General features: G+C 47.2%; 1 protein-coding gene across 1 annotated transcript; it reads left to right on the top strand.

Moving 5' to 3' along the window:
• Positions 1 to 11661: 11661 nt before the first annotated feature.
• Positions 11662 to 12884, top strand: LOC119333243. The gene has a single exon (XM_037606221.1). It carries the CDS (start codon positions 12144 to 12146, stop codon positions 12702 to 12704), a length of 561 nt encoding a protein of 186 aa, XP_037462118.1. The 5' UTR covers positions 11662 to 12143; the 3' UTR covers positions 12705 to 12884.
• The last annotated feature ends 4886 nt before the right edge of the window (positions 12885 to 17770 follow it).

Raw genomic sequence — 17770 nt, 5'->3', positions numbered from 1 at the left:
TCTCGCTCTCATTTGCGTATGTTAGCCACCATATATGCTAGTCGCTTGCTGTAGCTCCACCTCATACCTATTACCCTACCCATAAGCTTAAATAGTCTTGATCGCGAGGGTGTGAGATTGCTGAGTCCCCGTGACTCACAGATACTTCCAAAACCAGTTTGCAGGTGCCGATGATACCGCTCTAGGTGAATCAACCGAGCTCAAGGAGGAGCTCGATGAAGATCTCGTTCATTGTGTTGTTTTCGTTTCAGTGATCAGTAGTGGAGCCCAGTTGGGACGATCGGGGATCGGTGTAGCTTTTGGGGTAGTCTTCTTTTATTTTAGTTTCGTAGTCGGACCTTGATTGTATTTGGATGAATGTAATGACTTATTTATGTATTGTGTGAAGTGACGATTGTAAGCTAACTATGTATCTCTTTCTCTTATGTATTACATGGGTTGTGTGAAGATTACCTCACTTGCGAAATTGCTTTCAATGCGGTTATGCCTCTAAATCGTGCTTCGACACGTGGGAGATATAGCCGCATCGAGGGCATTACATGCGTGCCTTGATAGAGTCTGTCCCGGGCGTGTGGGGTTTCGGATCAACAAAAGTGCCCGTCGGATTGCTTGCATGCTGCGCTTCCGGCTGAGTCTCCTTCAACATAAATTGCGATGTATCATTCTTGGCGTGGAGGGTACACGATGACGTGTTCGTGTGCGAACCCATATGTGCATCGCGGAGATGAGAATCGAAAGTCCTCACCTATTTATAACAAACTTTTATATTTGTTCAACACTTTTTTCTTCACTAATTAGCAGCTATTTTTCATTGATTGCTTGTCCTTTAATTATTTTAGAACACATCACCTATTTATTTTCATCAATTTCACTATTTGATATGTGTGCCCGACTTAAGTTTAGAAATTTTGTTTGATATTTATTGCGTCCGAGTTGAATACAAACAGGCTGCGAAATGATTTAATGGAACATTTACGCGTGCTCCTAATTTTATTCTAAACCTAGAAGTTGTATATTCTTACTAGAGGGAGCAACGTCTTTTGGTATTAGCACAACTATTAGTATATGATACTACATCTATAACTAAATATAAGATGGTTTTGCAGTTCAACTGAACTGGAAAATGTCTTATATTTAGTTATAGAGATAGTATTAACAATGTGTTTCAAAATGTTTCTAGCAAATTCACCTACCGTTTGTGTTGATACTATTGAACTATAGTGTTCCTTCTATTTAACGCAAATATATTTTTGCTCATATATAAATGTATGTGTTTATATAAATTATGTTTGATGTTGAAACATAGTTTAAGCGTTTACAGTAACTAAATTAAAATCGCTCCAGATCCAAACAAACTAAAAGAGATGGAATCACATTCCTCAAAATTAATTTATGCCGCTTTGACATGTATTATAGCATGTATAAACTGTTTTTAGTACATTTATATATTTTGCTGGAAGGTACTAGAGCATAGCTCTATTTGATATGGTGATATTAAGCATATAGGGGGTACAGTCAAACTTGGTTATAAAAAGATAATTTTGTGGGCAGCACAAGGCGCCGGTTGACCAGTGAAAGCCTCGACTGGTCACCTTCTCACAGACGTCTGATTGCAGCGTGCAAAACCGTCTGATTACACCAAGCACGATGACAATGCCAAGGTTGAGATCCATACTGAGGATTTCCAAGAACCAGATATAGGCATTTTAAAGTGTCAAAAGATATTGTTTAAAGTGCTCAAATTAAAGATCCAACACTACATATGCATCGACGTCATTCATGCAAATTCAACGAGCCCAAGAATGTCAAACTTGGAGTTCATATAAACAAATGGCAACCGTTTTACTAAACAACCGTCTAGAGCAAAAGATGACACTAGGTACGATCATGCACGGTCGTACCAGGCCTAGAAAGCTACAAAATTGCCCAGATCAGACTCGGTTCTTGGTGGAGTTCGACCCCGTTTGTTTCCGCGACTTCCTTGACCACCAAGGGAGGTATTGAGATTGGATTTGGCTCATTTATAGCCCTCGGATCAAAGTCGAGGAGCTATATCAACGGGGGAGACTTGTGGAGGCCTCCTATATATACACCGCCAACCCTAGCCGCCGGCATATACACGGCCTCCATCTCCATTGTTGTTCCAAGATCACATCCATAGAAGAAGGGACAAGACAAGAACAAGGAAATGGAGGTTCCACCACCGCGCTGCAGCGGCCTTTGGGCGTGTGCCATCTCCATTGGCACCGCCTTGACTTCCCCTTCACCGACTCGGTGTCAGCTTGTATCACACCTCTCCCTTCTATGTTTACTCCTTTCATGTTTGAGTAGGTGCATTAGTTCTTGAGGATATGGTTGAACCCTTGCATGATTTGAACTTAATGTCTATGAGCGATCCAGTCATCCTCTTTTTATGTGTTGCGTTGATTTTCTCATGGTGTTGTGAATGTTGATCACTCAACATTAGTCATTCTGGATTTGAGGGAATTGCTATTGGTGTGACGGTTGGTTTTCGGAGGTTTGTGGTGACGATACTTATGTCCCCCATTCCCTGATCATTGCAATAGAGTAACGAAGAACCCTAAAGCTTATGCCGTGTTCAATGGAAAACCCTTCATCACCGTTGCGAAAACCGGCGCGGGGAAACAACGGTAGTAACACGCGTGATACGTGGTTGCTGTATGTATGCACATATTTTTACTTGCCTCCGTCCACACATAATCTTATTCAAGTGGATTAGCAATACGACTCTAGAACTATACTTTCAGATATGTTGTGCGTATCCATACTTGCTTGTGGCGATGACTCTGGAACCCTCGAAACGATTTACAATTCAAACACCGCTCCACTTAGTTTAGTCTCTTTTTATTTTCTGTTTTACCTTTCTGTTCGTAGCTTACATAAACCGCTCTTTATTTGTTTTCCCTGGCAACCGACTGAGGCAGACTATTTTCAAACTCTCCTTTGGATGCGTATGAAACTGCGTACGGAGTATTTGCTCTTCCAAAGCAGGATATCAACACTACGAGATCAGTAGCTACTGCAAGCCTGGTTACGAGTGCAAGCACAACGTAACATACTGGCAAAACAGGCCGTTCTACTTCCGCCGTCTCACAATACATGCCTTCTATTTGTCAAAATATAGATGTATCTAAACATGTTTTAGTATAGATACATCCATTTTTGGACAAATGAAAATCAAGTATTTTGGAACGGAGGGAGTATGTGTTTGGTCTTGGATCAGCAAGCTACATCAACGGTGTCAAGTTCTCTAGGCCCAGAGGAATGAAGAACTACGCAGATTGGGTTCAGAAGCTGGAACACGGGACCTGGTGCCATGAGTCCAGCATATCCGAGACGAAGGATATGGCAATGGAGAACGGCCTGGGGGCGTGCTTTCGGTAAATCTTTTGGAGAAGATCTGACGCGGTATTTGTTTGATACGCTTAGGCCTTTTGTTAAAAAAAATTGTTCAATTGTTCAGCCGGCACGTGTCAGTGCGTGTGCCAGACACCTGGCCGGTGCTTCTGAATTTAAATTTAAAGGGGCGCTGTGCCTGTCAGTTGAGTTCGCACCTCGTGGCAGGTACACTATATTACCTGCAGAGTATTTTGCTTTTACAAGGCTTTGTTATTGATAACGTAGGCAATGTTTAATGTCCCTTGTTTAATTGGTGCGGAATCTGGACACTGAACTTGGACTGCTGCAGCCACACCGATCGAGTTTCAGTTCGCAAAGATGGCCAAACTTATACCGATGGAGTTTCAGTTCACAAAGATGACCAAATTTTCTGGAAATCCAATTAGCAACTTCCATGATTTTGAGAGCGGGTACAAGCAAAGGAGGAAGGAGGTGCACAAGAAGGCCGAGGTGCACGAGTAGCGGATACAAGCAGAGAGGAAAACCTGGAGCAAGGCTGCTTGGGAGAAGGTGAAAGGTCAAGCGCCGTCGAAGGCCAACAAAGAAGCTGCCAAAGAGCGGGGCACGACTCCTCCAGATCGACGTCGGGTTCAGCTACGCGGACTCCAAGACATCAACATGGGAGCACGCGTTGCCATCATTGGGCCCAACGAAACAAGGAGGAAGCTGAGAGGAATAGCCAGTCGATCTATATAAAGTTGCCAATGTCATCTATAATATTTCACTATAGTCAATCCTATAGTAAGGTAGGCTATAAAGTTGACTATTAAAAATGGCATCTCTCTAATTTTATAAAAATACAATGAGTATGATTATAAAAGGTTGTATGAACTACAAAAATGAAAAATGCCAAGCTAAAAAACTTTAAAACTGCCATCCTCGGGATAAAAATGTCAGGAACAAAAAAGACTGCGCTCTCTTAATAAGCAAAAAAAGGAAAAAATTGCCATCTCTTAATAAACAAAAGAAAGGAAAAACATGCCATGATAAAAAAAAAGTACCATCTCTTAATGAGCAAAAATGCCATCTCTTAAAAAATAAAAATGGCATCTCTTAATAATTAAAAATGTTATCTCTTAAAAAAATAAAAACGACATCTCTTAATAATTAAAATGTCATCTCTTAATAAATAAAAATGTTATCTCTTAATAATTAAAATGTCATTTCTTAATAAATAAAAATGCCATCTCTTAATGAATAAAAATGCAATCTAAAAACCAGAAAATGTCATCTCTTAATATAAAAAATGACATGTCTTAAATGTAAGAAATGCCATCTCTCAATGAACAAAAAATGCCATCTCTTAATATAAAAAATTCCATCTCTTAAATATAAAAAATGCCATCTCTTAAATATAAAAAATGTCAGCTCTTAATGAACAAAAAATGTCACCTCTTAATATAAAAAATGCCATCTCTTAAATATAAAAAATTCCATTTCTTAATGAACCAAAAATGCCATCTAAAAACAAAAAAAAAATCTTATCTAAATATAAAAAATGACATATATTAAATATAAAAATGTCATCTCTTCATATTAAATGCCATGTTACTAATAATGTTTTTAAAAATGCCATCTCTTATTGAACAAAAAATGACATTTAAAAACAAAAAAGAAATCTCCTAATATAAAAATGCCATCTCTTAAATATAAAAATGTTATCTCTTAATATTAAATGCCATGTTACTAATATCTTTTAAAATGCCATCTGTTGAACAAAAAATAACATCTAAAAACAAAAAATGTCATCTCCTAATATAAAAATCCATCTCTTAAATATAAAAATGCCATCTATTAATATTAAATGCCATGTTACTAATATTTTTTAAAAAATTCCATCTCTTAATGAACAAAAAATGACATCTAAAAACAAAAAATGGCATCTCCTAATATAAAAATGCTATCTCTTAAACATAAAAATGCCATCTCTTAATATAAAAATGTCATCTCTCAATATTAAAAATGCCATCTCTTAATATTAAAATGCCATGTTACTAATATATTTTTAAATGTTATGCTCTTATTAGAAAATGTCATGTAAAACATGGAAAAAATGTCATCCTACATATAATAGTTTTTGCCATTAATTCACTAGTGGAACACTGCTAAGGAACGCCACTAACAGTTTTAGTAACTTAGAAATGCCACTAAGGCCCTGTTTGTTTGGGATGCAGCTTTGAAAAATCAAGCCGTAAAATTGCTATGCTCGCCAAGCTGTTGTGCCGAGGAAGCTGTTGCGGAGAAAGTTAGTTGTTTGGCGATGCAGCTGTGGAAATGACTGTGAGCTGGTGAAAATGCCCTGCATTAGGAGGAGGGGGCGAAATGGGAGATAGGTTGTCGATGCGGTGGCCGTTATGACATAATTACGGCCAAACACCAAGGGCAAGGTGACAAGGAAACATGTTTGGCTGTGAAGTACGTCAAGATGTGCTTTGGGCTGTTACGCTAAAGTTAGCATGAGTCAGCTTTGGGCTGTGATTCAACAACTGCTTTGAAATAGTTGTGTGTTTCCGTTTCAACTTTTCCCTGTCCGAAGCTGTCTCCCAAAGCTGAAAGCCTGAAACAAACAAGGCCTATGAGTGGCACACTGCGGCATCACGCGTCCAGACATCTCACTGATGGTCAACAAGATATATTTTAGACAATTTAAAGAAAACGTTAAGCCACCACTTAGTGGTTCCCTCTTTTTGAAAAAAAATTGGCTCACACTTATCTAACAAATCCGATCTAGATTTGTGTTAAAAAAAGCATGGATCTAGATTCAGGCTCAAAAAGAAGAAGAAAAACCTTGGATCCAGATCAAGTGGTGGTCCACCTGGCCCTCGGTTCATCCTCCAGATCAAGCTACAAGTGTCGAAAAGTACACCGGCCGAGCAAGTCAGAGCGTTGCACCAGCAGTTGGTCAAGTCAGGTGCTCGTACCGACACACGGACGCCACATGTACCTACTACGAGCCGATAAATTATGGGAGTAGCCGACGTGGTCGATTGGTGAACTAGCTCCAAAGTCCACATGGCCGTGGAGCATATCGATCGTGTCCGGTCTCATCAGATGACTGGTGTTTATCCCATGTTCATGTTAATTTCCTGGCAGTTTCTCTCGTCGATGTTGGTGAAATTTTTAACAAGTATGATAAATGGCTAGCTGGGTCGAAATCGAGAGCCTCATGTGGAATTTTTCGGCCTGTTTCCGGTCAGTCCTTCAATCGGCACTTGTGCATCTAATTACCGAAACCTTAGTCAGCGATTTTTTGGAAAACTTTTGATTTATTTATCTTCAATCACAACAATACCAAAAATAATAAAAATTGCATCCGGTTTCGTAGACCATCTATCGACGATTACAAGCACAAAAGCGAGCCGATTTACTCTTCTTCTTTTTTTGCACACAAGACTGTCCATGTTGGTTTGGTTCGGACTTGAGCCAAGGACATCTCTAACCGATCCCCAATAAAGTGTCAGAGAAGGATAAATCAAATTTTAATTCTCTAACCAGGAATTAACCGAACGTCAAAAACTGTTAGTAGATTGACCACTCGCGGGGGCCGTGACTCTTAAATATACTCGACTAACCGCTAGCTGAGTAACAGTTCCCCACCCTCATTTCGCCTCCTCTTCCATACGCCCACTTGGTTTTCATGTCCCTCGGTCGTGGTTACGACAGCCGAATGTGCCGGAGGTGGAAATGACTTCTTCTTCTTCTTCTTCTTCTTCTTCTTCTTCTTCTTGTTCTTCTTCTTCTTCTTCTTCTTCTTCTTCTTCTTCTTCTTTTTCGTCCCTGTCATCGTCGTCGTCGTCTTGGTGAGGGCCTTCCCTTCCTTCGGCCGGACCAAGCGGAGGGCGGGCGGTCGTCATGCGGCTGTCGTGGCCTTGTCGCCGGCCATTGTTGACGGCTCGGCGACCCACACCACTTTTTGGTCCCGAGACACATCCTTCGTGCGGCCGGCGATGCGTTGGTCAATTCGAGCTGGGGTTACGGAGGTGTCCTACAGATCCATTCCCACCGGAATCGGGGCCTGCGGTGGTAGCAGCAAAGTGGATGGCGGTGATAGGAAGAGGAGGCAACGACGAGAGGGAGTTGTTTGGGGGGAGAAATTTTCATGAGAAGTGAGATTCTTCGCTTAAGAATGAAAAGGAGAAGCCATTTTTTTTACTTAATTCCTCAAAAAATTGTGTTAGACAAATAAGGATCAATGGGGGCCTGTTTCTCCCGCAAAAAAAAAAGATGATAAGAGATCAGTTAGAGATGCTCTAGCATTGTTGATTCCCCTAGTTCAACAAAAAGAAGAATGTATGAAGACTGGAGTCACACAAAACTGTGCGAGCACCAGATTTAAAACGGACCGGCGCCATGGACGGATTATCTTCACGCTCACAACATACGCACATGGTGTTGAATGATATACGTTCTGTATGTAACAAAAACACCAGTACCGAGAGATAACGGCGGACGACGTGTTGCCCGGTCGATCGCACCAAAACTTTGACCTCCCCTTATATATACAAATAATAATAATATAAATCAGTTCATCATAGGTCAACCATTTCCATTCCAGTGAAGCCAAACGCGCATTCCTGCTGGCTCAGACCACGGTTGGCATAGGCGTCAAGCGACCACCGTCGAAAAGTACACCGGCCGGGCGAGTGATCCACCAGCAACCCGGTGCACGCACGGACGCCACATGTGCATACCACAAGCCTGTAAAATAAGGGAGTGGCCGACGTGATCCATCCATCGTTGAGCTCGATCCAACAAGGTCCACACGGCCGTGGAGCATATCGATCGTGTCAGCAGACCGGTGTTTATCCCATGTTCGTGTTAATTTCCTGGCAGTTTCCCTCGTCGACGCTGCCGACTTTCTTAACCAGAGAATGATACAGTATCTAGCTGGATCGAGATCAAGGGCCTCATGTGGAAATTTTCGCCCCGTTTCCCGGGTCAATCGTTCAACTGGCACTTGCATTTAATCACCCAAGGCTTAGTCAGTGTTACTGACCTCGTTCTCTTTTCCTTTCCTTTTGCAAACAATACTGTCCCTGTCGGCTTGGTTCAGACCAGAGCATAGTCTTCGTTTCTCCGCAGTTGATAATGTATAGAGTGAGGGCATCTTCAGCCGCGCCTCCAAGAAGACCCCCCAGGCATTTTTTCGTCCATCGACATTAAAAAATCGGTCCAGTCGCGCCCCCAAGAATCCAGTTTTCGCCGGTTCGGGTCAAAATTGGCGCCGGCGGATCCAACCCAAACCCGGCGCGCTGGGGTCGCTCGGGGGCGCCGGGCGAATCATTTTTGGCGCGAAGAGCCGCGGGCCCGCCACATCAGCGACTCTACTCTTTTCTCGCCCTTTCGTCGTCCTCATCGCCTCATTTCCCGCGGCGAATCAATGCCAAAGCTGCCGCGCCGGTCAGCCTCCATTGATGCCTCACAGGCGGCGCAGTGAAGGCTGGGTGACGCGTCCCTCGACCGCCACACAATCACGCCACGCGTAACGCGCCGGCCAAGCCTACCACGTGGCGTCTCCGCCTATAAAAGCCGACTGCAAGCGCGCCAGAGAGACTCAGCCCGATCATCCACCGACGACGCGCTCATTTCTCCCCCTTTCCTCCTCTCGCCGTCACCAGTTGAGAAAGCATGGCCGAGCGTTTCCTAGGCGACGGCGCGGCGGCGAACGGATTCGGGCGCCGTCATCTGCACGAGGACGAGGCTCGCCTCCTTTTCGAGGCCGAGTACCCGGTCCCGCCGGACATGCGGGTGCCCGGGGCGTGGAGGATCAGCGCCGGCGGCGTGCCGGTGCCCCCGGTACCCACCGGCGCGGTGCGGCGTGCGGAGATCGCACGCACCCGCTCGCCCCGGCCGCGTGCGGCGAGGGAGGGGCCCCGGTACGTCCCCGACAGCCCAATCTGGGAGCCGTACTTCCGCCGCCGGCACGGCGAGCAGCTCGAGGCCACCAACGGCGTCGTGCCCTCCGGCAGGTTCAACGCCGCCGGCCGGCGTCGGTGGTGGGGCGTGCTCGGGCGCACGTTGGAGTCCTTCCTCAAGTACATCGAGGGCGGCAACACGTCGCGCCTTGAGTACCCCGCTCCCCCGTCCTTCTCAAGCCGCCGGGGAAGCTCCTGGACGCCGAGGCGCATGGAGACTGGGGTGTCCTCCTCCTCGTCCGGCGGCTCTCCCTGCCTCCACCTCCACCCCGTCAAGCCGGAGCCCTAGGACACGTCTGTCAGCGCGCGTACCCGCAGCTCCGGCGCCCTCGTCGAGCCCAAGGTGGAGTCCAGCCTCCCCCCGGAGTACGAGGAGATAGCCTGGCGCGGCTTCTCGGACGAGGACGCCATGCAGTGGTCGCGCGACGACTACCTGCGCGAGGAGATGATCCGGCAGCGCCGGGCCCTAGAGGAGATCGCCGCCCGCAAACGTGGGCGCGAGGACGAGGACGGTGTCGTCGTCTTCGATAGCAACGACGACGACGCCCCCGGACCGTCCAACCCGCCGCGCCAACCGGGGGAGGGATGCAGCAGGGACGGCGGAGGCGTAGGCGGGGGCGACGACGACGACGACGACGACGACGACGACGGTGGTGACTACACGCGGTTCTACAGCCTCCTCGGCATGTAGAACCGTGTGGGCGGGCGGCGAGGAAGACGGCGGGGGTAGCCCGCGGTAGATTTTTTTTTGTAAAATATGTTTAAATTTAAACGAACTCGCCCGTATTTGCGTTGTGTTTGCGCCGAATTTGAACATTTTAAAAATCCGTGTGGGGCCGTGACTGGAGGGCATCACGCTCCCAATGCGTGGTTTAGCGCCGGTGCGTCCCCAGAGGGCGATTTTTTGCTTCTCCTGGGGCCAACAGCTGGAGATGCCCTGAGTGGTACGTTGTACATGGCGGAGGATTTTGGTTAGAACAATCTTCGCAAGGATTAGCTTTATACTACCTGTATACATTGTTTAATGAGCCTGGAGTCTGAACAATGAACCTGGCTTGCTAGCTGCAGTCGTCAACGCTGGGAGTCCCCTTGCGAAAAGATCGAGAAATTTACAGGGGTAGAGTTTCAGTTCATGTCGGTAGGTGAATTACCCACTGTGATTATTTTATACTGCTACACGAGTGGAGTTTGCGCAAGAAAGATGGAATAGTTTGCGAGTAGCACATGTACTGCTAGCTAGGCTAACCATGATTCTCTTACTACTTAGCAGTACAATCAGATCAATAACAGCAACTGAAAACATCTTAACTTGCCCGCTGCTGCCCCTAGTTCTGCGTGTCTACATCAGCAGCCACGGACCAGACCAAATCTATTACCTGCTTCGCAGGCTAAGGCCTATTTTAATTCATAGAATAGGATTATCATAGGAATAAGAATCTTGTAGGAAATGGGATGACATGTATCTCAAATCTTATGAGTAGGAATAGGAAACAAGATGACATTTGGTTGACACCAAAGGAATTTTTCCATTGAGTCTAGATTCTTTTTTATTTTCCTATGAAATGTGGAGGATAGGAACCAATTCTATGTAGGAATAAGAATCCATTCCTATGAACCAAAGAGCTTAAAGGAAAAAATCCTATAAGAATTCTATCTTCTATAATTTCTATGAAATTCCTCTAAATAAAAGGAGACCTAAATGGTTAAATGGCAAGCACGGCGCTGGACAGCGGGAGCACGTTTAAGGCGTGCGGAAATGACGGTCACATGTTTGAATATTGACAAGCCAAACCCAGCCCAAGAAAACGACATCCAACAAAAAGACATGCAATATCTTGAGCTCCTCTACTCACTCATTCTTCAGTCCACGACTACTAAAGAAGAAGAAAACAAGGCAAGACCCAACAACGATTCGTCGCTTTCTCACTGGAAGACACAACAAGTAATCTGAATGATTTACCTGAACAAATGCTTTTGAAATCAACCCACCCTGATAATCTCAAGGATTTACCTAAACAAGTACTACGTACTTCCAAAACCAACCCAGCCCTATGTTTCTCGTGGGATAATCATAATCGCTAATCGCTATATTTGGCGCCGCTGACGCCCTTAGATGTGCAAAGACAACAAAAAGAATGTGTAAAGACTGGCTAGAGTCATACAAAAACCCATGCAAGCGCCGGATTTAGGAAATACAGTTTGTAGTTCTTGGCTGTTGGGTCTGAATCTGAAGCCAGAAAAGGTGTCGTTGACAGCCTGAAATAGACGGGCGCCCACGGATAAAAGCCGCGGCCACCCACGACACGGCCGGGGCGACACCATTTTTCCATCGAACATTCCGACCCACCCACACCCAGCCAGCAGGGGAGCTCCGTCCCCACCACGCCGGACGCGCATCGCAGATCACCACCGCGCGCGCGGGCCGACCGACGACCCGACCCCATCATCCACACCCTCGCACGCGCCCCGCGGCGGGAGGAGACACCCACCTCCCTCCCGCTGACTTGCCTTCGCCGTCACCTTCCTCCGCACGCGTTTCCAATCCAAGCTAGCTAGCCACCGCCGAGGCGACCCGCGGTAGCTATATAAAGCCGCGGCGTCGCCGGCAAGCCGCAAACCCAAACCAACCACCGCAAACATCCATCGCGTTCCCGGCCACTTCAACAACCTGCTTTGCTTCCGCGGCGCGATCTTGTTTTAGCTCGGCCTCCATCCCCGCTTGGCTCCTTGCGCAACAGCTTCTTCTGGTGTGGTGTGCGAGCGCGCGCGGTTCTTGGAGGAGCTTCTGTCGGCGGCGCGCGAGCGGGCATGGGGAACTACCTGTCGTGCACGCTGGCCAAGACGCCGGGCGGGAAGGGCGCGCGGGTGATCCTCCCCGACGGCGCGGTGCGGCGGGTGTCGCTGCCGGCCACGGCGGCGGAGCTGATGATGGACGCGCCGGGCCACTTCGTGGCCGAGACGCGCCACGCGCGCGTCGGCACCCGCCTCGAGGCGCTCCACGCCGACGAGGACCTCGAGATGGGCGTCGTCTACGCCACCTTCCCCATGAACCGCATCGGCACGAAGCTGGCCGCAGCTGACATGGCCCGCCTCGCCGCCGCGGCCACGCGGGAGGCCCGCCGCTCCGCCAAGGTGTCCTCCGTCGGGGTCGGGGCCGCGGCGGCGACGGCGGCTGCACCAGAGCCGGCCATCACCTTCGTGCCGGCCGCGGAGGAGGCGCCGTCGCCGAGGGCGCGGCTGGACGAGATGGTGGACGACGCGGTGGCCGCGGAGATCGACGTGCTCAAGCACCGGCTCAGCAGCGCGCGCTCCAGGCGGCCCAACCTCGAGACCATCCACGAGGAGAATCACCTCCTGTGCAGACGCTGAAATATACTTACTAGCAGCTCATTTTTCTTCTTCTTCTTTGTTCTCGAATTTTTTGACATCAAGTTCAACAGAAGTTGGAAAGGATATATGTGGTGAAAACCAAGGAATTGATTGTACAGTCTGACTTTGTGGAAGAATTCAAAACGTATACATATGTGGATCAGGTCAGCTTTGCCATTTGATTGTTCATCCCTGTTCCTACAAAAACATGTTAAAATTCGAAATGGCAAACATCTCCTGGGAAAGGGGGAAATAATTCACCTTTGAATTTTGGGCCAATATCATTGTCCTATTGTTTCTTTCCAAAAGAAATAGTACAAGAATATTACCTTTTTTTTTTGAACATCAGTACAGACACAAGCACTCATATACACGCACATACACTCATCCCTATGAACGCACACACGCACACCCTATCCCTATGAGCATCTTCGAAAAACTGAGCTGGCATATCATCTTGAGATTTAATTATACTAGTATTACTTTTACCAGATCAATTGAAACATATACTTCTACGTATCAGAAGTCAAAGATAGGAAATTTTGGCCGTACACGTTTTAGAATGTTTTGTACGCAAGGATACTAGGATATCACTAGACAAGGTTAACAATTTTTTTTTCAAAATCTCCATGTTTCAACCTTTTGTTTTCAAGAAGATGCACGAGATTTGCGAGTCATTTGTATGAAGAAGAAGAAGATTTGACACCATACAAGGAACTGCCATGGCGATCCAAAGAAATGTTTGAGATATTGATTTGAAGATGGCAGAGTATTAAGTATTTGTATTAATTTTGTTTGTGGTCATCTAAAAGCACATGGAGATGATTTTTATTTCTGCCACGTAGGATAATTCTCGATGTGCACGGAGAATCAAACAAACTCTTCATTAAGAGGCACACTCTCGTTAAGGAGTCAAACTTGTTGCCTTTGTACATTGACCTATTTAATGCTAGCTCGTCGTTTAGAATCAGTCCCGCATTGGAAAGTGTCGTATACTAGCTAATATCATGCATATGATATTGATGTATGATACTATATACATAGTGCATAGTAGGCTGATCATAGTGGGTTGTATCTAAGTTTGGCTCGCTGGGCCAAAACCACTTTACCCCCATCGTCAAGTTATCTGGTGGTTAGAGCATCACTAAATGATAGGGTGGTATTATAGATGACCTTATTTATTGTCATGCATAACACATAGTACCACACCATCTAATCTGATACGGTATCATACCATGATACTCAGTTCTCTTTTTCTTTATTTAACTGTAGGCCACATCATCTAAACTGTTAATAGCTTTTTTCCGTGTAGAATCAGTTTAAAATGCACCCTATTGCATAAACTATTTTACTATTGACTCTAAATTACGTGGAGTGAACATAAAAGAACTGTTTTGACTACCCATCGGTGGAGATGAACAATTTTTCTTGCAGTAAAAATGGACTATGACTCTACACATTTGCTCATAAAACATATATATTTAACCAAACATTTCAGTATAAACAGAGAAAACCTAGATACGTATTCTATTTTAGTACAGCTTGGCTATGACAACACCGATCGTCGGTCACAAGGTAAATACGAAAAGGACATTCTTGAAAAACAATGTGAAAAGCACAATAAACAGCCAGCAGGAACTAGAACTCCTATCTTGTTTGGCATCACCCTTGATGCGGGGTAGAAAGAAAAGCACATAGCCGATTGTGAATCGATTCTACCGCCGACTGATGTTTCCCTTTTCTTCAGATCCAAAAAATAGAGCTGGCCGGGGGGAGTAAAATAGAAAGCAATCACTGTCGAATCCCCTCGGTGACAGGCAACTGGTTAAGTTAATCTGATGATAGGAGTATTGCTTTGTAGACAAGACACATAATTATGTTGCCCCTCGAAACAGGGTAAAGATGGTGAGTGAATTGATTGACGAACGCAAAGGAAAAGTGTCGTTTAACAGGTTAACTTGTTGAAGCAAAAGCCAATACTTGCAACACATGAAAAGAAAACTTTTCTTATCAAACGAATGTTTCACCTGGAACGTACGTACTACTTTCAGAGCCGAAGAAAAGCATTCTTCCCCGACAGGAACCTTTTTTTTTAGAATCCCCCGCCGGGAACTAGTTGTGCAAAGTGCACACACACACTAATCGTGCTACTTTTTTTTATCACTTTCCTTTTTTTTAGGGAGGCGGGCTCGCGCGCGGCCTCTAACAAATGGCAAAGTGTCACGGGCTCATGGCCCATTAATAACTGGGCCAGAGGGCTATCTAATCCAGTACCATGTTTGTTCTAAAAAAAAAGGTCTAGACCAGTACCACACCACCGTGTGCGATAAGCCTGCCCAAACTTTGACAACGGATTCCATTTGTTACGCTGAGGAATAAATCTCTCGACCCCGATCTGCGGCGCACAGGGAGACTGCTGATCAGGCCGGCCATCTCCATGGCCGCCGACGCCAAGCCACCGCCGGCCACGACGCTGCAGGACGTCCCCGACAGGCTCCTGGAGCCGATCCTGGCGCGTCTCATGTCGTCGCCTTTCTGCCTCGTTCGCGCGGCGGCCACCTGCAAGCGGTGGCGCCGGATCATGGGCCGCTCATGGTTCTTCGCCAGCGAGCTCTACATAGCCCACCCACCGGCCGGCCCCAAACCGACGCCCCGTCGCAGGAAACTACTACAACCGTGTGTGCCCCCTGGGCAGCCGGGAGATCGTCTTCGTCCCCACCTCGCCGGCGGCGCAGCGCCGCGTCGAGAGCCGCCACTTCTCGCTCGACTTCCTCCCCGGCGGCAGCAAAAAATGGGAGATCGTGGACAGCAGCCGCAGCCTCGTCCTCCTCGCCAAGAAGAAGAAGAGCGGGTGGATGCGGCGCTGCTTCCCCGACCTCCTGGTCTGCGAGCCGGCCACGCGCCGCTACCAGCTGATCCCGCGCATGGAGGAGATGAAGCATCACCGCTGCCTCGGCTCACACCTCGTGGGCACCGAGAGGAACTTTGAGTTCAAGCCCGGGGGCGGCATGCGTGTCGTCCACAGCATGGAAACATTCAAGGTGTGTAGACAGGCTCGCATGTTTCCACTTTCTTGTTTAGACAGGCTCGCGCGCAGCCCAGGACGACGAATGGCGGTGTCACCGGCTCATGGCCCGTGAACAACTGGGCCCGAGGGCTGTGTAGTAAGCCTACCCAAACTTTGACTTGCCTCAAAAAAAAAAAAAAACTTTGGCAGCGGACTCCATTTGTTACGCTGAGGAATAAATCTCTCTACACCCCGATCTGCGGCGCAGAGGGAGACTGCTGATCCGGCCGGCATCTCCATGGCCGCCGACGCGAAGCCCCCAGCGCTGACGACGCTGCAGAACGTCCCTGACAGGCTCCTGGAGCCGATCCTCGAGCGCCTCATGTGGTCGCCTCTCTGCCTCGTCCGCGTGGCGGCCACCTGCAAGCGGTGGCGCCGGATCATGGGCCGCTCATGGTTCTTCGTCACCGAGCTCTGCAAAGCCCGTCCACGGGCCCCATACCCACGCCCCGTCGCAGGAAACTACTACAACCGTGTGTCCCCTCTGGGCGGCCGGGAGATCGCGTTCGTCCCAACGGCGCAGCACGGTGTTGAGAGCCGCCGCTTCTCCCTCGACTTCCTCCCCGGTGACAGTAGTGCATGGGAGGTCGTCGACAACGGCGGCAGCCTTGTGCTCCTCGCCGAGAAGAAAAAGAGCGGGTGGATGCGCCGCTGCTTCCCCGACCTCATGGTTTGCGAGCCGGCCACGCGGCGCTACCAGCTGATCCCGCACATGGAGGAGATGAAGCGTCACCGCTGCCTGGGCTCGTACCTCGTCGGCACAGAGAGGCGCGCTGAGTTCAAGCCTGAGATCGGCATCCGCGTGCATGTCGTCGACAGCATGGAAACATTCAAGGTGGTCTGTGTGGTCTATCAACAATACGACGGTATGTGTGACGACATTGGCAACGCGAGGGCATGCTTCTTCGCCCGGGACACCCTCCAGATCTTTGTGAGACCCACGATCACATACTTAGGTAATGCGTGGGAGCTGCACAAGAGCCTCGAGTTGATGGAGGCAACGCGTGGGCTGGAAGGGTATAAAGAGGAGTACTTTGAGGCAGTGGCGGAGCTTAGTGGAGAGCAACCTGGGCCATTGCCCCCCCAGCCCATGAGAAAACTAGCATATATCCCCTAGTATTCAGCCCATATGCCCAGTTAAAATCAGCCTAAACTCATATTTCTTGCCCCTCCAGCCCATTTGCCCCTCCACAAAATCAGCCCAAGCTCCGCCACTGCTTTGAGGACTCTTTGAAGGTTGTTGTAACCAGCCCGAAGTTCGTCCTTCTCGCTCCGGCAAGTGGAACATGGCTATTCTCCGTCAACCTTGATACCATGGAGGTGGCGAAACGCAACCACAAGACAACCGATCATTTGGGCTTACGGGATTATCCGTGCGAGCTGCCCTGGCCACCTACTATACGTGCTTGCGTTACTTGCATAGAGGGTTGTGTACGGCAAGAACAAGGGCCATGTTCGCATATTTGTATTTGTTGATGGTGTACGCCTTCTTATTGTTTTATTTTCAGATATCATGGAGTTGTAGAGACGATATTTCCTATTCAAAACTACCTCTAGACTTGAACACCTTTCATCATAAAAAACAAAGTGCTCTTCCTTTTGAAGTTGCTTTTGAAAAGATATATGTAAAATTAAACTATTGTTTGTATATTGTATAAAAAATGTTTCAATTGAAAGGTTTTTTTACAGTGCTCTGACTATCATTGTAGATAAAGCTATGCAAACTGGGGTTCAATAAGTAGTGGAAGGACGTTCCAATCTGTTGCAATATGGTGATGATAAATATTTTTTTTTCAGATGTTTATTGTCTAGTGCTCTAAAATTTATTATATGCTTTTTTGAGTCTCACAATGTTTTTCATAAAAGCGTGTTGTTCTTGTTTGGTGATGCTTACTATAGACCGCGACTTATAGGATGTTTTGCTATCCCCGTAAGTGATTAGAACTAGAAACAAGCTTCATAAAGATGTTAAGAACACGGTTGAGAATAAAGGTGTTTG

Source organism: Triticum dicoccoides, chromosome 1A, assembly GCF_002162155.2.
Source record: "Triticum dicoccoides isolate Atlit2015 ecotype Zavitan chromosome 1A, WEW_v2.0, whole genome shotgun sequence".
In the NCBI taxonomy this organism is placed as follows: Eukaryota; Viridiplantae; Streptophyta; class Magnoliopsida; order Poales; family Poaceae; genus Triticum; species Triticum dicoccoides.
Note: the sequence above shows the minus strand (reverse complement) of the source record. Positions and strands in the feature narration are given on the sequence as shown.

Bases quoted from the DNA above. Each gene is read 5' to 3' on its own strand.
- LOC119333243 (XM_037606221.1), top strand. From the start codon at position 12,144: ATGGGGAACTACCTGTCGTGCACGCTGGCCAAGACGCCGGGCGGGAAG.